General features: G+C 41.8%; 3 protein-coding genes across 5 annotated transcripts; 1 reads left to right on the forward strand and 2 right to left on the reverse strand.

Moving 5' to 3' along the window:
* Nucleotides 1-1,451: 1,451 nt before the first annotated feature.
* Nucleotides 1,452-8,320, reverse strand: LOC103997225 (protein IQ-DOMAIN 32). Of its 3 annotated transcripts, XR_010495763.1 has the most exons (7): nucleotides 8,090-8,318; nucleotides 5,026-5,364; nucleotides 4,757-4,948; nucleotides 3,946-4,020; nucleotides 2,193-3,867; nucleotides 2,033-2,108; nucleotides 1,452-1,826 (listed from the first exon to the last, which is right to left on the reverse strand). XR_010495763.1 is itself a non-coding variant. In XM_009418429.3 (6 exons), the coding sequence occupies exons 1-6, from the start codon at nucleotides 8,174-8,176 to the stop codon at nucleotides 1,807-1,809; spliced, it is 2,379 nt and encodes a 792-aa protein (XP_009416704.2). In that variant the 5' UTR covers nucleotides 8,177-8,320; the 3' UTR covers nucleotides 1,452-1,806. The 3 variants fall into 3 exon arrangements, 2 of the variants coding, with proteins under 2 accessions (XP_009416704.2, XP_065003474.1); XM_009418429.3 differs by lacking the exon at nucleotides 2,033-2,108 and having other exon boundaries at nucleotides 5,026-5,355; nucleotides 8,090-8,320; XM_065147402.1 differs by lacking the exon at nucleotides 2,033-2,108 and having other exon boundaries at nucleotides 8,090-8,317.
* Nucleotides 8,321-10,183: 1,863 nt separating this feature from the next.
* Nucleotides 10,184-11,437, forward strand: LOC103977449 (indole-3-acetic acid-induced protein ARG7-like). Its single transcript, XM_065145649.1, has one exon. The coding sequence runs from the start codon at nucleotides 10,197-10,199 to the stop codon at nucleotides 10,680-10,682; it is 486 nt and encodes a 161-aa protein (XP_065001721.1). The 5' UTR covers nucleotides 10,184-10,196; the 3' UTR covers nucleotides 10,683-11,437.
* A 1,246-nt stretch (nucleotides 11,438-12,683) lies between these two features.
* LOC135634912 (protein SMALL AUXIN UP-REGULATED RNA 12-like) lies at nucleotides 12,684-13,669 on the reverse strand. Its single transcript, XM_065145650.1, has one exon. The coding sequence runs from the start codon at nucleotides 13,302-13,304 to the stop codon at nucleotides 13,005-13,007; it is 300 nt and encodes a 99-aa protein (XP_065001722.1). The 5' UTR covers nucleotides 13,305-13,669; the 3' UTR covers nucleotides 12,684-13,004.
* Nucleotides 13,670-16,916: the final 3,247 nt, after the last annotated feature.

Genomic DNA, 16,916 nt, shown 5'->3' on the forward strand with positions numbered 1-16,916 from the left:
GAAGGCTTAGAGTGTGGCCAAAACCAGTTGCCAGTGGTGGAGTTGGATGCGCTTGCCCTTAACATTATAGCGCTGCGACGATGTTATGATTTGATAGCATTCGCACTTGGCCTCGCGGCAGCCAGATAGATGTTTTCCATGATCTCCACGTTGCCTGGGAAGGGCCGTAGCGGGTATCTTGGTGCAATCTATCACGCGGAGGGCCGATACGAAGTGGGTACGGGATGTTGGCCTGGCCGCGCGTCAGCAGATGCCGCTGCTGCCATCGTCGTCGGTAACTGGTACGGCAGAAGCATCGTAGCCTCTCTGTCTGTCGGTGTCACATAATTGAGGCTCGGTATGTACGGGTTTTTGGATATTAGGGGTATCAGGATTATGGCAAAGATGCCATATATATATATATATATATATATATATATATATATATATATATATATATATATATATATATGCTTCTATCTTTGTCACACTGGCTTGGCCCCCTAGCCTCGTCTGCACATTCGCCCTTTGCCCTACTAATCTCACCGCCCACCGCCCACGCCCACTAGTCTCTCTTTCTCTCGGAGTTTTAGAAAGGTCAGGGTACCGAAAGCATTGGTCCTTCCCTCTATTACTAGAGGATATGGGCATCACAAAAGCCGTACTCCTCGTCCCTTTCTCTTCCCGTACTATTTGTATATTACCAGAGGAATATATGGGTATCACTAGCCGCCTCTTACAGCAGCCCAGTCCTCCCGTCTCGTTAGGAGTACGAACGGATGACTTGTTATGAAGACCACTTTTTCATTCGGGTGATGGCAGTCATCAGCTTAGCCGGAAAACATCGGACCTCCCCTTCTGGTTCGAGTCCCATTACTGATTTAAAGACAATTCTAACCAATTTACCCTACGCTTATTCGACAAAGCAACGGACCCACACTTTCCCTTTGTCATCCTCTCCCTCTACCACCTCTTCTAAGGCTGCCCACAACTGGGCCCCAGCCCAGCCTCTCTCTCTGATCGTTCTCACCACATATCAATCAGGAACTGATCACCCTGGCTCTCAGATCATGCTCAAGTCATCAAAAGAATCACTCTCTAATTCTTTATCTAAGGTTCTTTTATCTTTATTTTATTTTCACTTTCTTTTCATGATAAAAGAAGTAAAAAAAGCTATATGTTAGCATCTGATTGGGCTTGGATAGGATATTAACATAACTTTTGAGCTTGAGATGATAAGAGTTCTATATGTATAGTACAAGTATGACTTTTACTGCCTAAGGTATTATAATTAGCAACTAGCAGCAGGTGAAAAAGCAGTTGAAACCCATTTCCTGGAGTATCTAACTTGCATGAAGACAGACATAATTTTGAGAGTGCATATTGTTATAACCCTTAGATATCTAGAATGTAATATATGCTCTACGTCTTTATTCAACCTCAGGTAACCAAATTGAAAATGAAAGACGTGGTAATCCAAACCTATGTTTATGGTATTCCAAGTAAGAGATGAGAGATAGCCAGTTTTGTTAACAGAAATTCTGAAACCAGCAAATCACATACAAATAAATACACAAAGCATCGCATGTGCAAACAGAAGAAGAGAAAGAAAAGAAACGCTCACCAGCATCTAACCTGGTTGGAGACGTCCACACGGAAACCTTAAGAACACTAATAACCTGACCAGCAGTTAATAATGTACATTTCAGCCCAATACCCTAGAATATGCCAACTCCACAACTGGCTGAATAAAGGAACCCTCGCATAAACATGACATTGGCATCCTTCAAGTGCGGGTTCAGATCATGTGTTGGTCTTGAAGCTTGATCATCTTTGCCATCTTCTCTCTGGAAATGATGAAACAACTGGGACATGTCAGTGAATGATGTCTAGAAGTTCAGGTGAGCAAAAGAAACAGATTACAGTTTGTTGGAAAATAAAAAATATCAAGAAGATTTAACCGGACAAATGTTACATGAATAGGGTGTTAATCGATTTATTTCATAGTATATAGATGTTTCCTTGCACAACAATCACATGCAGAAGCACTCACACGTAGAGAGAGACATCACTTTCTTTTCTTATAACTGGAGAATAAGCATTTCTACTGAGGTTCACTTACTGAACACCTAAAAACGCCGCATGGATTAGCAGTCAGACAATAATGCAATAGAGTATGAAGCTCCCAAGTGTTCAAAAGATTAGTAATTTACCAGTAGAATTATGAGGAGAATGAGCTCCATTGCCTTTCGTGCTCTGCGGGGCTTGGGATGCTGATCTTTGGATGCGTGGGGTTGAGCTCTGCTTTCCGTTTTCAATAGGTAAGGAATGCCTTTTCTTAGGTTGGATATCATTCAAATCAGGGCTGGACTTCTGAGATGTAATTACATGGGCTTTTGCTCTTGCAGATGCAGTGGCTTGCATATAACCTGGAAGAGAACTACTGCTACTGAGCCTGGGTTCCTGGTCAACATGATCGGTTTTAGCCATCCCAAATGAGTTATGCGTCATTGAAATCCTCAAACCCTTGGTTAAATTTTCTGTGCTACTTTTTCCATCCGAATCAATATTTGGATTAGATGGTGATCTTTTACCTACCAAATGAGACCTTTGCCTATGGGTATGCCTGCTATTATCCTTCTTACTCTTTTTGGCATTTACAGATACATCGCTAGATGGGGTTCCATGAAGATCAGTAGCTGTTGCATGACTTCTTGGAGTTCCTTGAGGCGAACTAGCTTGCCCTATCATACCTTCCAGATAAGTCTGCCCATCTGAAATAGTTGGCTCAGCTGGCTGTTGATCGACCTGCACCGAGTCAACAGAAGCATTCAAGTCGGCCACAGGCGAACTAAACCTCGAGCCATCCTCATCACCACCCAAATGGGAAATACTAAAAGCATTCTCAGCATCAGCATTGGTGGAATGAATCTGTTTCTCCAGGGCCCCAATTTCAAGAACAATTTCCCCACCTTCCATTTCAGATCTGTCCAGTGAGTCAAGAGTGGAGGAGAGAGATATTTCAGTGCCACATTCTGAAACTGCAGCTTGAACAATTGATTCATGCAACATTGAGCTCTCTGCCGAAATTTCTTCTTTGCTGTTTGAAAACGAATCCACTTGAATATTTTGGCTCTCTGTTTTTGATTTTGATGCAACAATTTGAGAAACAGGAGTAACAGACTGATCGACAATTGATCTTGAACTCAGCTCTTCAAACTTCGGCTGAGCTACAACAAATGCTGGATTGCATGGTTTCCTCGATCCAATAACAGATTTCTTTCCTTCATTCTCCAGTGCTTCACAGGATGTACTTTCGGGACTAGGGCTCCAGCTGTCTTTTGCACATTCAAGCTTATTAGGTATAGTCTCAACTAATATTTCTGAAGTTGGATTTGGTTGCAATTGTTTATTATCTGTTATAGAATTCAAACTTTCCTCATTGACCATCCAAGTTTCTGTATAATCTTCAACAGTGGTGTTCAAAAGCTCAATTTTGAGCTCTAAATGTTCTACATCATCCTTAAGTAAAGATTTGGAGGAATTCTCTGGGGCAATTTCCAAAGTTTGAAACTCAAAGTTTTCAGTGTTTTCTGTCATTGAACTACTTTTACCGTTACTCACCATGACTAATTCTGTTGGAGCAAACTTTGAATCAGATAATACTGATGAATCTGCAAGTGGGATCTCTTTAGCTGGTTCACTATCTGCCATTTTAGCATTCTCTTCCAATGGCCGACTAATATGGTTGAGATTTTGCTCCTGTTGCTGGCCTACTCCAGATGAAGTTACAGCCATCCATCTCTCCAACCACTTCCATGCTGAATCAGACTTTGATAGATCGCATTTTATGTAGATGGCTTTTGTCTTTGGTGTAGTCTCCAAAAGCTTGGAAGAAACACGTTATACCAAATGAGAGCAAGAGATAAATCAAGTATATCCAAGATTAAAGATGATTAGCCATACCTGACGAGCAAGCCCATTTGAAAGCAAATTCTTGATTGATGTTTTGTATGATTTCTCAAAAGAATCTCCCTTGCCCTGAGAAAGAATGTGAAAGAAGGAATATAAATCTAAAATCTAACTAAAATAAAAGCAACACATATCATGTTATATAGATATTAATAACAAACATCAACGACATTACTCAGTAGGCGTCAAACACAATTCACCATAGAATGCAGACTCTTGATGAAGAAACCCATTCTTATGCACAAACATAATTCTGGCATGCATTTACTTGCTGATGGAATCCAGATCACCTAATGTAAGCATTGCCGTCATAAAACTCGACATAATTAAAAACATTCTAGTTCACTTGGGGCCTTAAGACACTTACAAGTGACATTTTGAGAAAAGGGATATGATATCTATTAACAGATGGAGTAAACACCACAATGGTCATGAGAAATAGGCAAAGTAATGTGCATAAAATGCATTAGTTAAACAATTGGAATAAAATAATATCAAGATCACAAATCACAGTCAGACATAAATATAGCTTTCCAGGAATGTATAATGACCACATAGTTTAAAATAAATACATAAACAGGAAACTAAACTGTCAAGCTAAGGCCCATCCATAAGAATTATCATAGCTTCAAACACTCTCCAAGACCAAAACAAAATCATGCCAAGATTCTAGAAGCACTTGAAATGTTGTTTCTTACACAGTGATTGTCAAGTTAGTAATATGTCTGGCATTTTGGTATTCATGCAATAAGAATACCATTAGATGGAACAACAGTAAAAGTGTAAGGATAACTGATTTATCTACCTGGAACTTCGTATTCTCTGGAGAAAACTTTTCAACTAATTGACAAGCATGACGAGCCCTTACAAGCGCTTGCATTCTAATGATAGCTTGAATACACCGCAAAGTTCCAATAGCCTGTCTTCTTACCAGATGTCCACGTACAGCAGCTTGCAACTTGACAATGCTCCTAAGTTTGTGGAACTTTTTCCTGGCCTAAAAATATTTAAAGGTAGAAAGTAGACACAAACAAGACGATGTAATAAAGATTCAGAACCAGGTAAACAATATACCAAATATCCCCTTATAACAGATTGAACTTCAATAGCATCAGTGTCATTGAAGGCTGGAGCAACTGGATCTGTGCTTTTGTCAGAAGATGGACGATCTTCTGTATTTACTACGTCTGATGGTGATGAAGAGGTTTCAATTGGTCTTTCTTGCACTTGGGCTTTTACTGGGGATGAATACTTCAGTGAGTGGTAATTAGTATTTGAGACCTCTTGGCCTTGCTTGCTAGAGCAAACTGATACGGGTTCGGAGATCACAGTGTTTCTTAGCACTCTTTGCCTGGATGATTTTTTACGGAAACTCCACCTGTGTGTATCTGATGAAGTTTTGGCCTGAAAAAACTTATTAGAAAATTCATTACCTACACAGCAATGATACCTATAAGAAAATAGAACCTGACAAACTAATGTGTCAACTTCAACATTTATGTGTGCTTGATTTCAGATCAGATAACAGAACCCTGATGTGACACCAAAGAAAAAAAAGGTTGTGCGGTAGGTGAAGCGAAGTTGCGAAATATTCCATTAGGGTCATAAGTGGTTGATGAAGTTACCCACAAAAAAAAAAAACAACTGGCATATGTGCCAAAATGCTTTGACAAGTTGTCTCATTAGCTATAGAGAAATTGGCTTATCAAACTAATAACTAACTACATGTGCCTGTATTGTGTTGCTTTTTGGTTTTCCATCCATGCAGTGCTTGAAAGGAAGACAGTTTTAGTGTTTATAGAACTCAGGTATGAAGATGTATCACATAGATGTGACAACAACTCAGAAAAAAGAAGTACCACCTATCTGCTTAAATCATTATATATATTGATTACACTACCTCTAACTCCTAGTTTACTGTTCCATGATCCCAGAAACAGGTTGCTTCACATTAATGATCTTTATTTCTGATTGACTAACACTGGTTTAATCAAATATCTCATAATTATAAAAGCACATATTATACACTTTCACTTAAGTTTTATTTAACAGAAATAGTATTCAAGGCTTACTTTTAACTAAAAATTGAAAGGAGTTCTGTCTTTTATACAACACAGCTATAAAACAAAACTCATGGTGCACTCCATATTTACCCTATGTGGTCCGCTTTCCTTTTATAAGGTTTGACAGAGAAAAGAACCAATATGAGAAAAATTAGTGACAGAAAAGTTACTTCAGAGTGTGATGCAACATCTAGATGGTATTAAGCGACACCAAAACTAAGACAGAAGAAAATACACATGAACTGGCCAGGCACTAGCATGCAGTCATCTACAGTACTGAGCAAAGTTCCAACATGGGTTACTGTTTAACTTCTTGGCAAACATTCACAAACTGACTAATTCACATGCATGTATACTGACAGTTAGGTCTGGCTAAGAAGTGAGAAGGCACATTTAATTAATTAAACAGCATAAAAGATTTTCTTACAACGACCAGATTGTCAAACTCCAATTATAAGACACAAAATGGCACTACACAAATAATTGAAGCCGTAACCAGTTTTGGTCAAACCTACCAACAGAACTCCAAATTGAAGACCCACTCTATTGAATATATCGTGCAATAATTACAGAGGAATGCCAAAAAAAGAAAAGCTGGCATATTACATGTTAAATTTTAATTAACAACAAAGAAACAACTTTTTTTATTGAACACCATCTGCACATATGAAAAGAAAAGATAAAATCAGTGATACTGTATACTTAATGGAGATAGTCCAAGACATAGACCTGTGCATAAACATCATTTTTTTATTATTAAGGTCCAAAACTTTGTTGGATAAGACACCAAAAAAGGTGGATAGTGAATTCATATACTACACTTACATATAGCCCACGCCTAGTAAGAAACTGTACTGAGGTATCACATATTTACACACAATATTTTGTATTGGCAAATGAACATGCAAATTTTCCTCAAAATAACAATAGTCCCTTTTTTGCCTTAAGCTATCCAGAGGCAGAGATTTTAGATCATGATTAACATAATTTATTTTTTAGTATGTAGTTTCATGCTTATTTATGACCTTATAGCTTTGAAATCTTTATTTTCCTGATGGATACCAGCTTAGCATATACTAATCTTAGTTTGTAAAACAAAAGAAAAACATCATCTCCCAAAATTTAATGAAGATATATTTCTACCATCTTTCCATGAGGGAACCTAGAAACCCACTGTGATGTCATCCTCGAGCAATTGCAAATATACATTGGCTAGTAATCAGTCATCTACAGCCTTCAAGCAATTGCAAATATACATTGACCAATTGGTAGACTTTAAGAGAAGGAACTTGATCAAAGAATACGTCTAATCTCTAACTGCAATCAGACATCTACAGCCTTCAAAATTCAGGAGTATAATCAGTCTAATATAGCATATTGCACCAATAGCTCATAAAAGCGAAAAGAAATATGGGCTACATCCTCTCAAGATTTTCCGTTAATGCAACATGTTTCTGTGTAAGGCCATTGATATTGCCTCTTCCATTCACCAGGTTGAAAGTGTGTAATTAGGATCTGCCGTGACAGATCTATGTCAACCGTATTCGAACATGCTCTCCATTCCAACAGTTGGAATGAATTAACATAGTTAAGGCGCACCATAAATGGACTACAAGACCGTAGTCAGGAGCTTCCATCTAAGATCAACTTGAAATGATTTCCATCTCTGTTATCAGATCCATACGACAGAGAACATCCACCTAGTGCTGTGCGATCATCAAGATACAACCCATCAGCCTCATCGACCCCCACCCGGATCCTCAGCCTAACATGTAACCGTGCAAACTAAACAGAACATACATCTAACGCAGTCTAGCAGTGGAATTAATTAAAGAATCTGTTGATTTGGTCAATATCCCTTATGAAATGGCACTCGAGAGATCCAAGTAATCGATCTCAAGCAAGGCCAAGTTGGATCACACATTCCACCATTTTCATCAAGGATCCACAGCAATCGCACCAATTCCAGCTCGAACCGCGTCGCGATGGTTATGATACAGAAGTCAAGCAAGCAGGGAGGACCGCAGTCATAACCAAAACCAACAGATAATTCGAAGTAGCCAACCAGATATTACCTCTTCCGGCTCGAGATCGTCGTCGTCAACGGCATCCCTCCCGCCGCAGCCCATGATCTTGAAGCATGAGCTCGAGGACTTCCCCATCTCCAGCCTCCTCCTTCTCCTTCTCTTTGCCAATCCTTCTGGACTCGGATTCGCGTTTGGATTAGGTATCGTCGTCTCTATCGAGAAAGCGGAACAGCGAGGGACGGCAGAGTACTCCCTTTCGAGCGATCAATTACAGCAGAGCGGCGTCAAATGTCGGAATTTAAAACCTCCTCATTAAATTCGTTTAAATCCCACCTCTTGGCGTCCGATTCCGACGCGTCCCCGTGGGACCCGCTAACATGAGACGTGGGTAAAACCAGTGAGGCGTCACGTTTAGAAGCTCTTATTTCATGTCAAGCATCCGGTGACCGCACTTGCCGCGGCCGCCATGCCATGCCCGACTGATGTGATGCGTGCCGTAAGTTGGGGGCGGTAACGACACCGCGGGATCACCACTGAAAGTACCGGAACGCTAACGGCAGAGGGAATCGTTGGGGGCGGCAACGGTCCGCTCGGGTCGTTGTCAAGTAGTCGATCACCAACCGTGGGGCACAACGCCGTTACGTCGCGATGATGACGACTGGCAATAGTCCTCGATCCGCCGGTCAGCGCACGGCGACGCACGAGTTGGGCCGTCGCCAATATGAGGATATGGATGATGACGAACAATAATAATGATATAAATAATAACATTATTATTACGTTGAGGGTTTAACGATGGGACGTATATTGTGGGGGCAGTGACAGCCTACACTCCATGTTGCTTGTGATAGAAAAAAGAGAAGACTTAATGCTTTAATCTTTGGTGGAGCAAAGCTGCGGTCATGCCTTAATAAAGACCTTTCAGCTATATGAGCGAGAGATGCGAACCAGTGATGGCTCTAAGCAAGCTTGCTTTTCTTTTTAGCTCTTGCTTGTCTGCTGTTGTGTCACTGAGGGTTTAAGCGTCGTCTTCGAAGAGAACAAACGAATGGAATCTGCAGCACCAAACTACAAGGAGGAGATGGAGATCAGCTGGATGTCAACCGGCATAGTTCTCTGTGAAGAGTGTCTCGTACTAACATGAACGAGTCAAGCAATCTGGAGTTCAATCACGCAACGAAGCTTGAACAAAATCTATCGTTTCAGGGCTAATGATCATCCTATGATTGCCTAATCAAACACCTAATCATTGAGATGAAGGCATGGACCGAGGAGTTTCTTTAAGAGCAGCTCAGATAAGAATGCCATGGCCGGTGGATGATTGGGGTGTTTAATAAACCTAGAAGAGAGTGGATGACCCAAAACCCACTGCTCCTGTCGCCAAAGCTTGCTGCAAGAGGACGAGTTCCGCTCATGTGCCGCCACAAAGTACGTAACTTTGCAGGGGATGGTTGAGAGGAGACGGCAACAATCTGTCTCCGCGGCCTGAATGCATCACCATTGGCCCCCAAATAAAGAAAAGAGGAAGCATGAGCAAGCAATGGAGGGAGAGAGAGAGAGAGAGAGAGAGAGAGCGTCTCGGTGGCACATGGGTGGGGAAGAAGGCGAAGGTTTGTTTATGGCACCTCGCCGGCCACCTTTTCCTTCAAACAATGGAGCTCAGAGCCAATGGAGCCATTACACATGACATTCTTTTAGGTCGATATAAATGCCACACTTTCACAGCACGTAAATTCCGAAGCCATCAACACGGCCTCTACCTTTGTACATTTCAAAGAGCACGTACAAAGAAGGATTGGTCTGATGGGGGATAAACCTTTCCATGTTCAATGATCGATACGTCCTTTATATTATCCTACATGTATAGTGGTTAGGCATAAATGCCAACTTTAGTATATCTCGCCCACATCTGTGAATGTTTGGTATTGTAGGATTCATTTATATGTATACACATATGAGAAGTTCGAAACACTGTTCGTGTATTTGTTAGGAGCGGTGAATTTGCATCACATCAAGCGGGATGATTAAAAGGGATTGACGGTTGTGATGAAGTCGTCGTTTGTTTGACTTAACTGTCAATAAGGGCATTCTTGTAGTTTTTTGCCTATAAAGCCAACCCGCCCTTTCCTCACTAACGGAGAGCAGTGGAGGAGGAATGGAGGGATGCAGCAAGATCCGGCACATAGTACGGCTGCGGCAGATGCTGCGGCGGTGGAGGATGAGGGCGACGGCGCTGTCGTCGTTGTCGAGAAGGAGGAGCGGCGGAGCGGTGCCGTCGGACGTGCCTGCGGGGCACGTGGCGGTGTGCGTCGGGAGCAGCTCCCGGCGGTTCGTGGTGCGGGCGGCGCATCTCAACCACCCCGCTTTTCGGGAGCTGCTCCGCCAGGCCGAGGAGGAGTACGGATTCTCCTCCCACCCCGGCCCCCTCTCCCTCCCCTGCGACGAGTCCCTCTTCCAGGACCTCCTCCGCCTCATCTCCTCCTCTTCGAGCTTCACGGATTATGATCTCGAGGACTTCGATAATCTCCCCCGCACTTCTTCCTGTTGTTGCCACGTAGGACGGTGGCGGCCCGTTGCCGATTCACTGCCGCTTCTGCACCGCCACCGCCTTCCTCGCGAAGAAGCCAGTCTGGTGAGCTGAACTCCTCGTGCAGACGAAGCCTTTCGCTTTGCCATTGAATGACAATGAACCCATCTCTCTCTCTCTCTCTCTCTCTCTCTCTCTCTCTCTCTCTCTCTCTCTCTCTCTCGCTCGACTCTTTCTTCTGTATTCGTTTCACATGATGCCATGTATGATTTGATGCAAATTTCTACGAAAGAATGATGCGAATCGAACAAGAATAAGAACAAATCACTCTCACCAAGATTCAACTTGACTGATTTGTTCTACACATTATTATCTTCACTTTTACTTAGGATACGAGTCATTCTTTTAATGTACATACACGATCCGATTTTTTTGCTTGGAATGGGCTTGTCATGGTCCCAAATTTTTTAGAGTGGTCCATGGATCGTACTCAATCGAGGACGAGCTCATGAAGGTGTAATTCCAGTGGGCACAGTGGGAGCACTCAATGCGTTGTAATTAATAGCCATTAGAGGAGTTGACCTGCACGCCATGCAGTGGATAGATGGAGTAAAAGGACTTCCCATGCTCGTGAGAGAGACTACCAACAAAGAAGACTGGACCCGTCAATGGCGATCGCATGAAAGATGCTGATGAGGAGCACGCCATGTGCATGCTCGGGACAATCAATACATGGCGAAGACAGGGTTGATGTACAGTCCGTGGACCTTCCTCTCCTCTCCTCTCTTGACCTTCTCACCCATCATGCACGTTGCCGTGCGATCACATGCAGCTTACGTGATTGCATACTCACTTGTGTCCGTAGCACCAAGTGTCTCTCTGTGGCCCAGCCATGAATGGACCGTGCACAGTAGGTGTCTGTATTCATGGTGCTTTGAGATGTGTATTGCTCATGATAGAGCCATTTCTTTCACTTAATGGACTGCTCAGGTTGGTAGCTCGTTGTTATAGTATATTGCTGTCAATGATGAATCGCTGCATAATATCCCATTTGTACTTTGTTTCATATGGAAAGATCCCCAAGAAAAGTCAAAGGTGATGGGATTTGTCGCTTAGATGTTGGAGAGCACAGTTCACTACGAGGAAAGTGAGTGTAACTGTAGATGATCGAGGCTTCAACGTCATCACCCCTTCAAGTAGAAGAACAGTGCTTATTCCTGTGCGGCGATCTGAGTTGCTCAAGTCTCATGATATATTTTGTATGTTGACTTAAGTCTACAGTCGAGTGAGAATAATTTGGAAGCAAGTCACTGTAAAAATATCATGTGAAGGGTATAATTTTAGTAATTATTATTGAGTTTCTCACCGTTTATCAGCAACATCATCACCAGCTGCAGGAGCAGCATCTCAACAGTATGAATTATGATCAATTATGATGGAAAGTTGGAACCCACTATGATACATATCAGCAGTGGAAGCGCAGAAACAGCTTGCAAGAACAAATGGTTTCTGTGTGATGTGTTCAACAGCAATTATTGCAGGCACTCACGCATCATGGTCTCTTAATCATAAAGATTACTAGTCTCATACAGTGAATGCAGTTGAGAGGATGATTGATTGGTGTTGTTCCGATACAAACAATGGTTGTAACAGGCTGTTAAAGCTCTTGACATCCATCGCAATGGCTTGAAAGGTGCCCATGAGGAGCAGGTCATGTGCATGTCGGAGGTAGAAGACGACTGAAGGGACATGAAATATCTGTAGCCTTTCTTATGGTGGAACAAACCACGGACTTCATAGGGTAATCTGTGCACTCGTGAGCTTCGACTTGGGAGTTTCTGATGATGATGAGTGTATAACCTTCTCCCGGCACATTACAAGGCATGAATTGACAGAGCTTGATCTCGTGGAAAGACCACTGCAGAGAGCTCACAAGCTGGCAATCTGTAAAGCACGTAGATGCCAAAGATCACATGCGGATGCAATGGCCATGTCTAGCTTTAGCAAAGCATGGGCCATTTCCGAGCTTGAAGGTGATATCACAACTCACTGTTCATACATGTTTGAGAGTTGTTCGGATTGGGCAACAGAAGAAGTTCCAAAGCTTACACTTAATTTGTTCTACCGTGAATCAACCGTAGATCTCACACTACACTCCATATCGTTCATGTCTTAATGCTTAACTTGTTCTGGTTCTTAGCATCAAGCAGAAGTTTGAGCTGCGCTGCTGCAAGAACTCAGAGAACAGAGTTCTAAGCAGACAATACTTGGGAGACAGAGAGAGAGAGAGAGAGAGAGAGTGTTGCAGTGACAGAGGAGCAACTTCTCCTCTTCTCCTCAACAAATTATGGCGTACGGTTGGATGGCGCGACCGGCACGCCATGTAGTATACACACTAATCCATCCCGAGCACGTCGGAGATGGCAAAAAAGGTGGTCATTTGAGCGCAGAGGTGAGGGAGCGGAAGACGGTCTCGTCGCAGGGGATGGTGAGGCCCATGTGGTGGTGGAAGCCGAACTCCTCCTCGGCCTGGCGGAGGAGGCCCTGGAACTGGGGGTGGTCCAAGTAGGAGATGGGCACGATGAAGCGGCTCCGGTTCGTGCCGACGTAGACGACGAAGTGGCCCTTGGGAACGTCCACCGGCGGCCCTTTCCCCCTCCCAGAGCTCGAGCACCGCTTCAGCATCTGCTTCAGTACTTGAGTCTGAACCAGCTTGCTCTGCTTCTTGACCACCATACTGACCCTTTTTCGTCACCAGGAGCAGCAGAAACAGAGGAAGGAAGGTTGAGATTGTGGCGGAGGAAAGACGAGGGTGGGGGGTTATTTATCTAGGCAAGGTGGAGAGTGACGGACAGGAGCATGTGAAGCGGTGGGGGTTAGAAGGGAAAGGACGCAGAGGACGGGAAGAGGGAGGGGTACAGTTGGGTGCTGCGGCCGTGCAAAAGGACGTGCGGGGTCGACATGCGCAGTGGCCGTGATGACCTGACGTGGTTCACCTGTGCGTGCCACACGCCCATGCATCCCAAGGACTAATCACCGGAACTCCTTCACTGCAACGCCATGAGGTAAGAGATGACCGTAAGCTCTGCCTGTGTTGCACCTCAAAGCATCGTTTAGGCTCGAGATCTGATGATACAAAAGGTTCCAACTTTATGCCAAGTTTCTAATCCGAATACCATTTGATTGCGTCCTTCTCAGAAGCCACGACATGACTTGTCTTCTGCACTAACTTTGTGTGCACTTCAACAGAACAAACATGTAGGAACCTTCCTTCTCGCTAAGTTCTCTGATAACCCCAAGAGAGAGAGAGAGAGAGAGAGAGAGAGAGAGAGAGAAAGAGCGATGAGCCGTACTCGAGGGTACTTCTCCCACGGTGCGGGTTGTGTCATCACGGCAATAGCAGAAGCCATGTGGTGGCTCCGCCAGCCCACTGTCGATCTTTAGTGGGCAGAGTAATCGCCTGTGCTTTATCCCGGATGAGGGACACACTGCTGCATGCACTTTTGGACTCTTGCAGTGCTTGCAGACCTGCTTTAGCCTCAGCACTAAACACTAATGGATTCAAGGGTTTGAAGGCTTGCCATCTTTAGCAAGAACAGAGCCAAGAAAAAGGAGAAGAGGGAAGAGGGAAGAGGGAAGAGGGAAGAGGGAGACACCCCAATACAGCAAGCAGAATGCAGTTGCCAGGAGCGGCAATGGATGGGAAATGGATCATGTAATTGTGGTGACAGTGACTGCACGATTCTGCACTGCACATGAATGCCATGTTACTCTTGCTCCCAAAGTTTCCTCCATAGGAACCACAGATGGTCCCATTAAGGTCACTGCAAGCCAACTACTGCTTCACACAGAAAGTTACTCGTCATCTTTCTCAACACCACTGTAATTGGCAGAGAAGTGAGCTGAAGTCTTCAATATCTAATAGAGAGAATAATTAAAACGTAAACTTGAAATCTAATATATATTTTTTTTCTTTTTATTAATTAGAACAGATGATTGAAACTCGAATTGAAATCAGAACCATATGAAACCTTCGATTCTTAATTTGACAGAACCAAAACCACCGATTCAGGAATCAAAACGGACGATTCTTTGAGGCACAACACAAGCATGTCAAGAGGTATCGGTAGCAAGACGAGAGGGAAAGGAGTTGTCTGTGTCACAGAGAAGGCCCAGTGAAATGAGACAAACACACAGCGATACTGTAGACAATATCGCAATCCGATGACACCGATTCATGTAAAGGAACGTAAATGATGTGTACTTACCAACATCTAAGGGCGCGTTTAAGTACATGCAGCAGTCATTCACGTACGTAGATTGACAGCATGACTGCAAGTGTCATGTCTGACCTTGAACCGGATCTGTCATTCGAGGACAGCATGACGTACGTAGGAGTAGTCGAGGAAGGACAATGATAAGGAAAACGATATGTCAGACTAACCAATACAACCTCAAGTGAACTCTCTCTCTCTCTCTCTCTCTCTCTGTGCTACAGTTGTGTGTCACCATTTTGGAGTTCTACCACAAATTTCAGCAGCTGAGGCAGACTGGGCTTTGTGCCAATAATTCTCTGAGAGTACATTGCTCGATCGATTGATCGCGATTTCGAAACCTTTGATTCTGGTTTTGAAATAATTAGTTTTGATTTTTTTTAAATCAGAAATCGAAACTAAACTGCTGATTCTGTGTTGGTTCCGATTCGAATAATTAATTTTTAAATTAAAATTTAAAAAAGATATTTTTTAAATAATTTTGTTTACTTTTTTAAAAAAATATAATTATAATGAGTGTAATAACATAAAATAAATGATACAGAAAAGAATAAAACTATAAAAAGTTTAATCAAATAAACAATGCTATCAAGATTCCAATCCAAGTTTATTGTGTTTAAAATTATATAATTTAACCACTATATACCCTCTTCATGTTAAATTTTTTATTTTTATCATACTTAATTAGTTTGGAATCGAAATAATTGATTTGGAATCGAAATCATCAATTAAATCATTTAAAAATCAAGTCAAGATCTCATCTTAGGATTCAACTAACAATCTATTCAAGAATATGATTCTAAAAACTAAACTATTTGTTTTAACGATTAAATTTGATATTAACATATGGATACTTAGTCTCTCTATTTAAATTTTTGTAATATCTCGATTAGTCCTATATTGAAAATGAAGTGGACAAGACTAATATTAGTTTATAAAGGTCTAATAAGTATAATATCATCAACTTTAACTTAAGTAATAAATAAAATTGATAGACCAATTAACTTATCAAGTCCAAATAATCACATTTAATATTAGATAATGGGTTTAATAGGAAAAGACTATCTATGAAGATAGACTACGCCTAATATATATCATATTAAATCAAATAAAATGATCAAAATTAATATTGGTCTACTATTAACTTTAACTTAAGTATTTTAATCAATCATTTAAATCAAACGAAATCAAATCTTAAAAAAGAAAAACGAAGAAACATTCTTGTTCATTGAAGTCAAATACAGGCTATTTGTTCTCCATAAGTAAAGACGTTTCTTTTGCTGTGCTCTCAATAAACAATACCATGAAAGATCCCCAAATCATTGCATTAAAGACTAGAAACAAATCATCATACCTAAAGATTAGCTAACTTGATAGAACCTTTCACCATACCAAATAAATGTTCCTTTTTGCTTTCTGGATCGGGGTCCAATTATAATAAGTTTTTGGAAGATTACTCGTGTGAAGCAGATGCTGAGGCCATTACCAGTCAATGATAAGAGGAAACAACATCTGATTACTCATACCTGTCTTTGATCTGAATTATAGAACTGTGAGTTTGTTAAGTGAATTTCTAATTATCTTACATGGATATTGATTCCGATCTATTCAAGGTTCTTTGTTGTTTTTGTTATATGATCACGTAGTATCAAACTCAGAGGTCATAGGGTAATGGTTAGCTAAGTTGGCTTCTTAGTTATATAACATAACAAGTTCCGTAGGATCCAGTTGGTCTCTTAGTCGATATCGTGAGGAACTAGATCATATAGAGGTTTGATCGGGAGCTACTAGGAGCTCCACTTCGGTGAACAACATAACAATAAGAAAAACTGTGGATTAAATGAGTGAATGACATGGTATCACAGAGACGGATCTTTCGTATGTGCATCGAATTTTACATTAGATAAAAACCTTGGTCATCAGTATATAGGAGCTGTGTACCGTCGAGGTGAATATCGAATGCAAGTACCAGTAAATCCCATGGAAGAGGACTTGATCATATAGTGATCGAAATAGTTAGAGAGCTGGATTACTTAGAACATCATCTTGACTAAAAGTGATTGCATCAGCTTAA

Source organism: Musa acuminata, chromosome BXJ3-4 (genome assembly GCF_036884655.1).
Source record: "Musa acuminata AAA Group cultivar baxijiao chromosome BXJ3-4, Cavendish_Baxijiao_AAA, whole genome shotgun sequence".
Taxonomy (NCBI): Eukaryota; Viridiplantae; Streptophyta; class Magnoliopsida; order Zingiberales; family Musaceae; genus Musa; species Musa acuminata.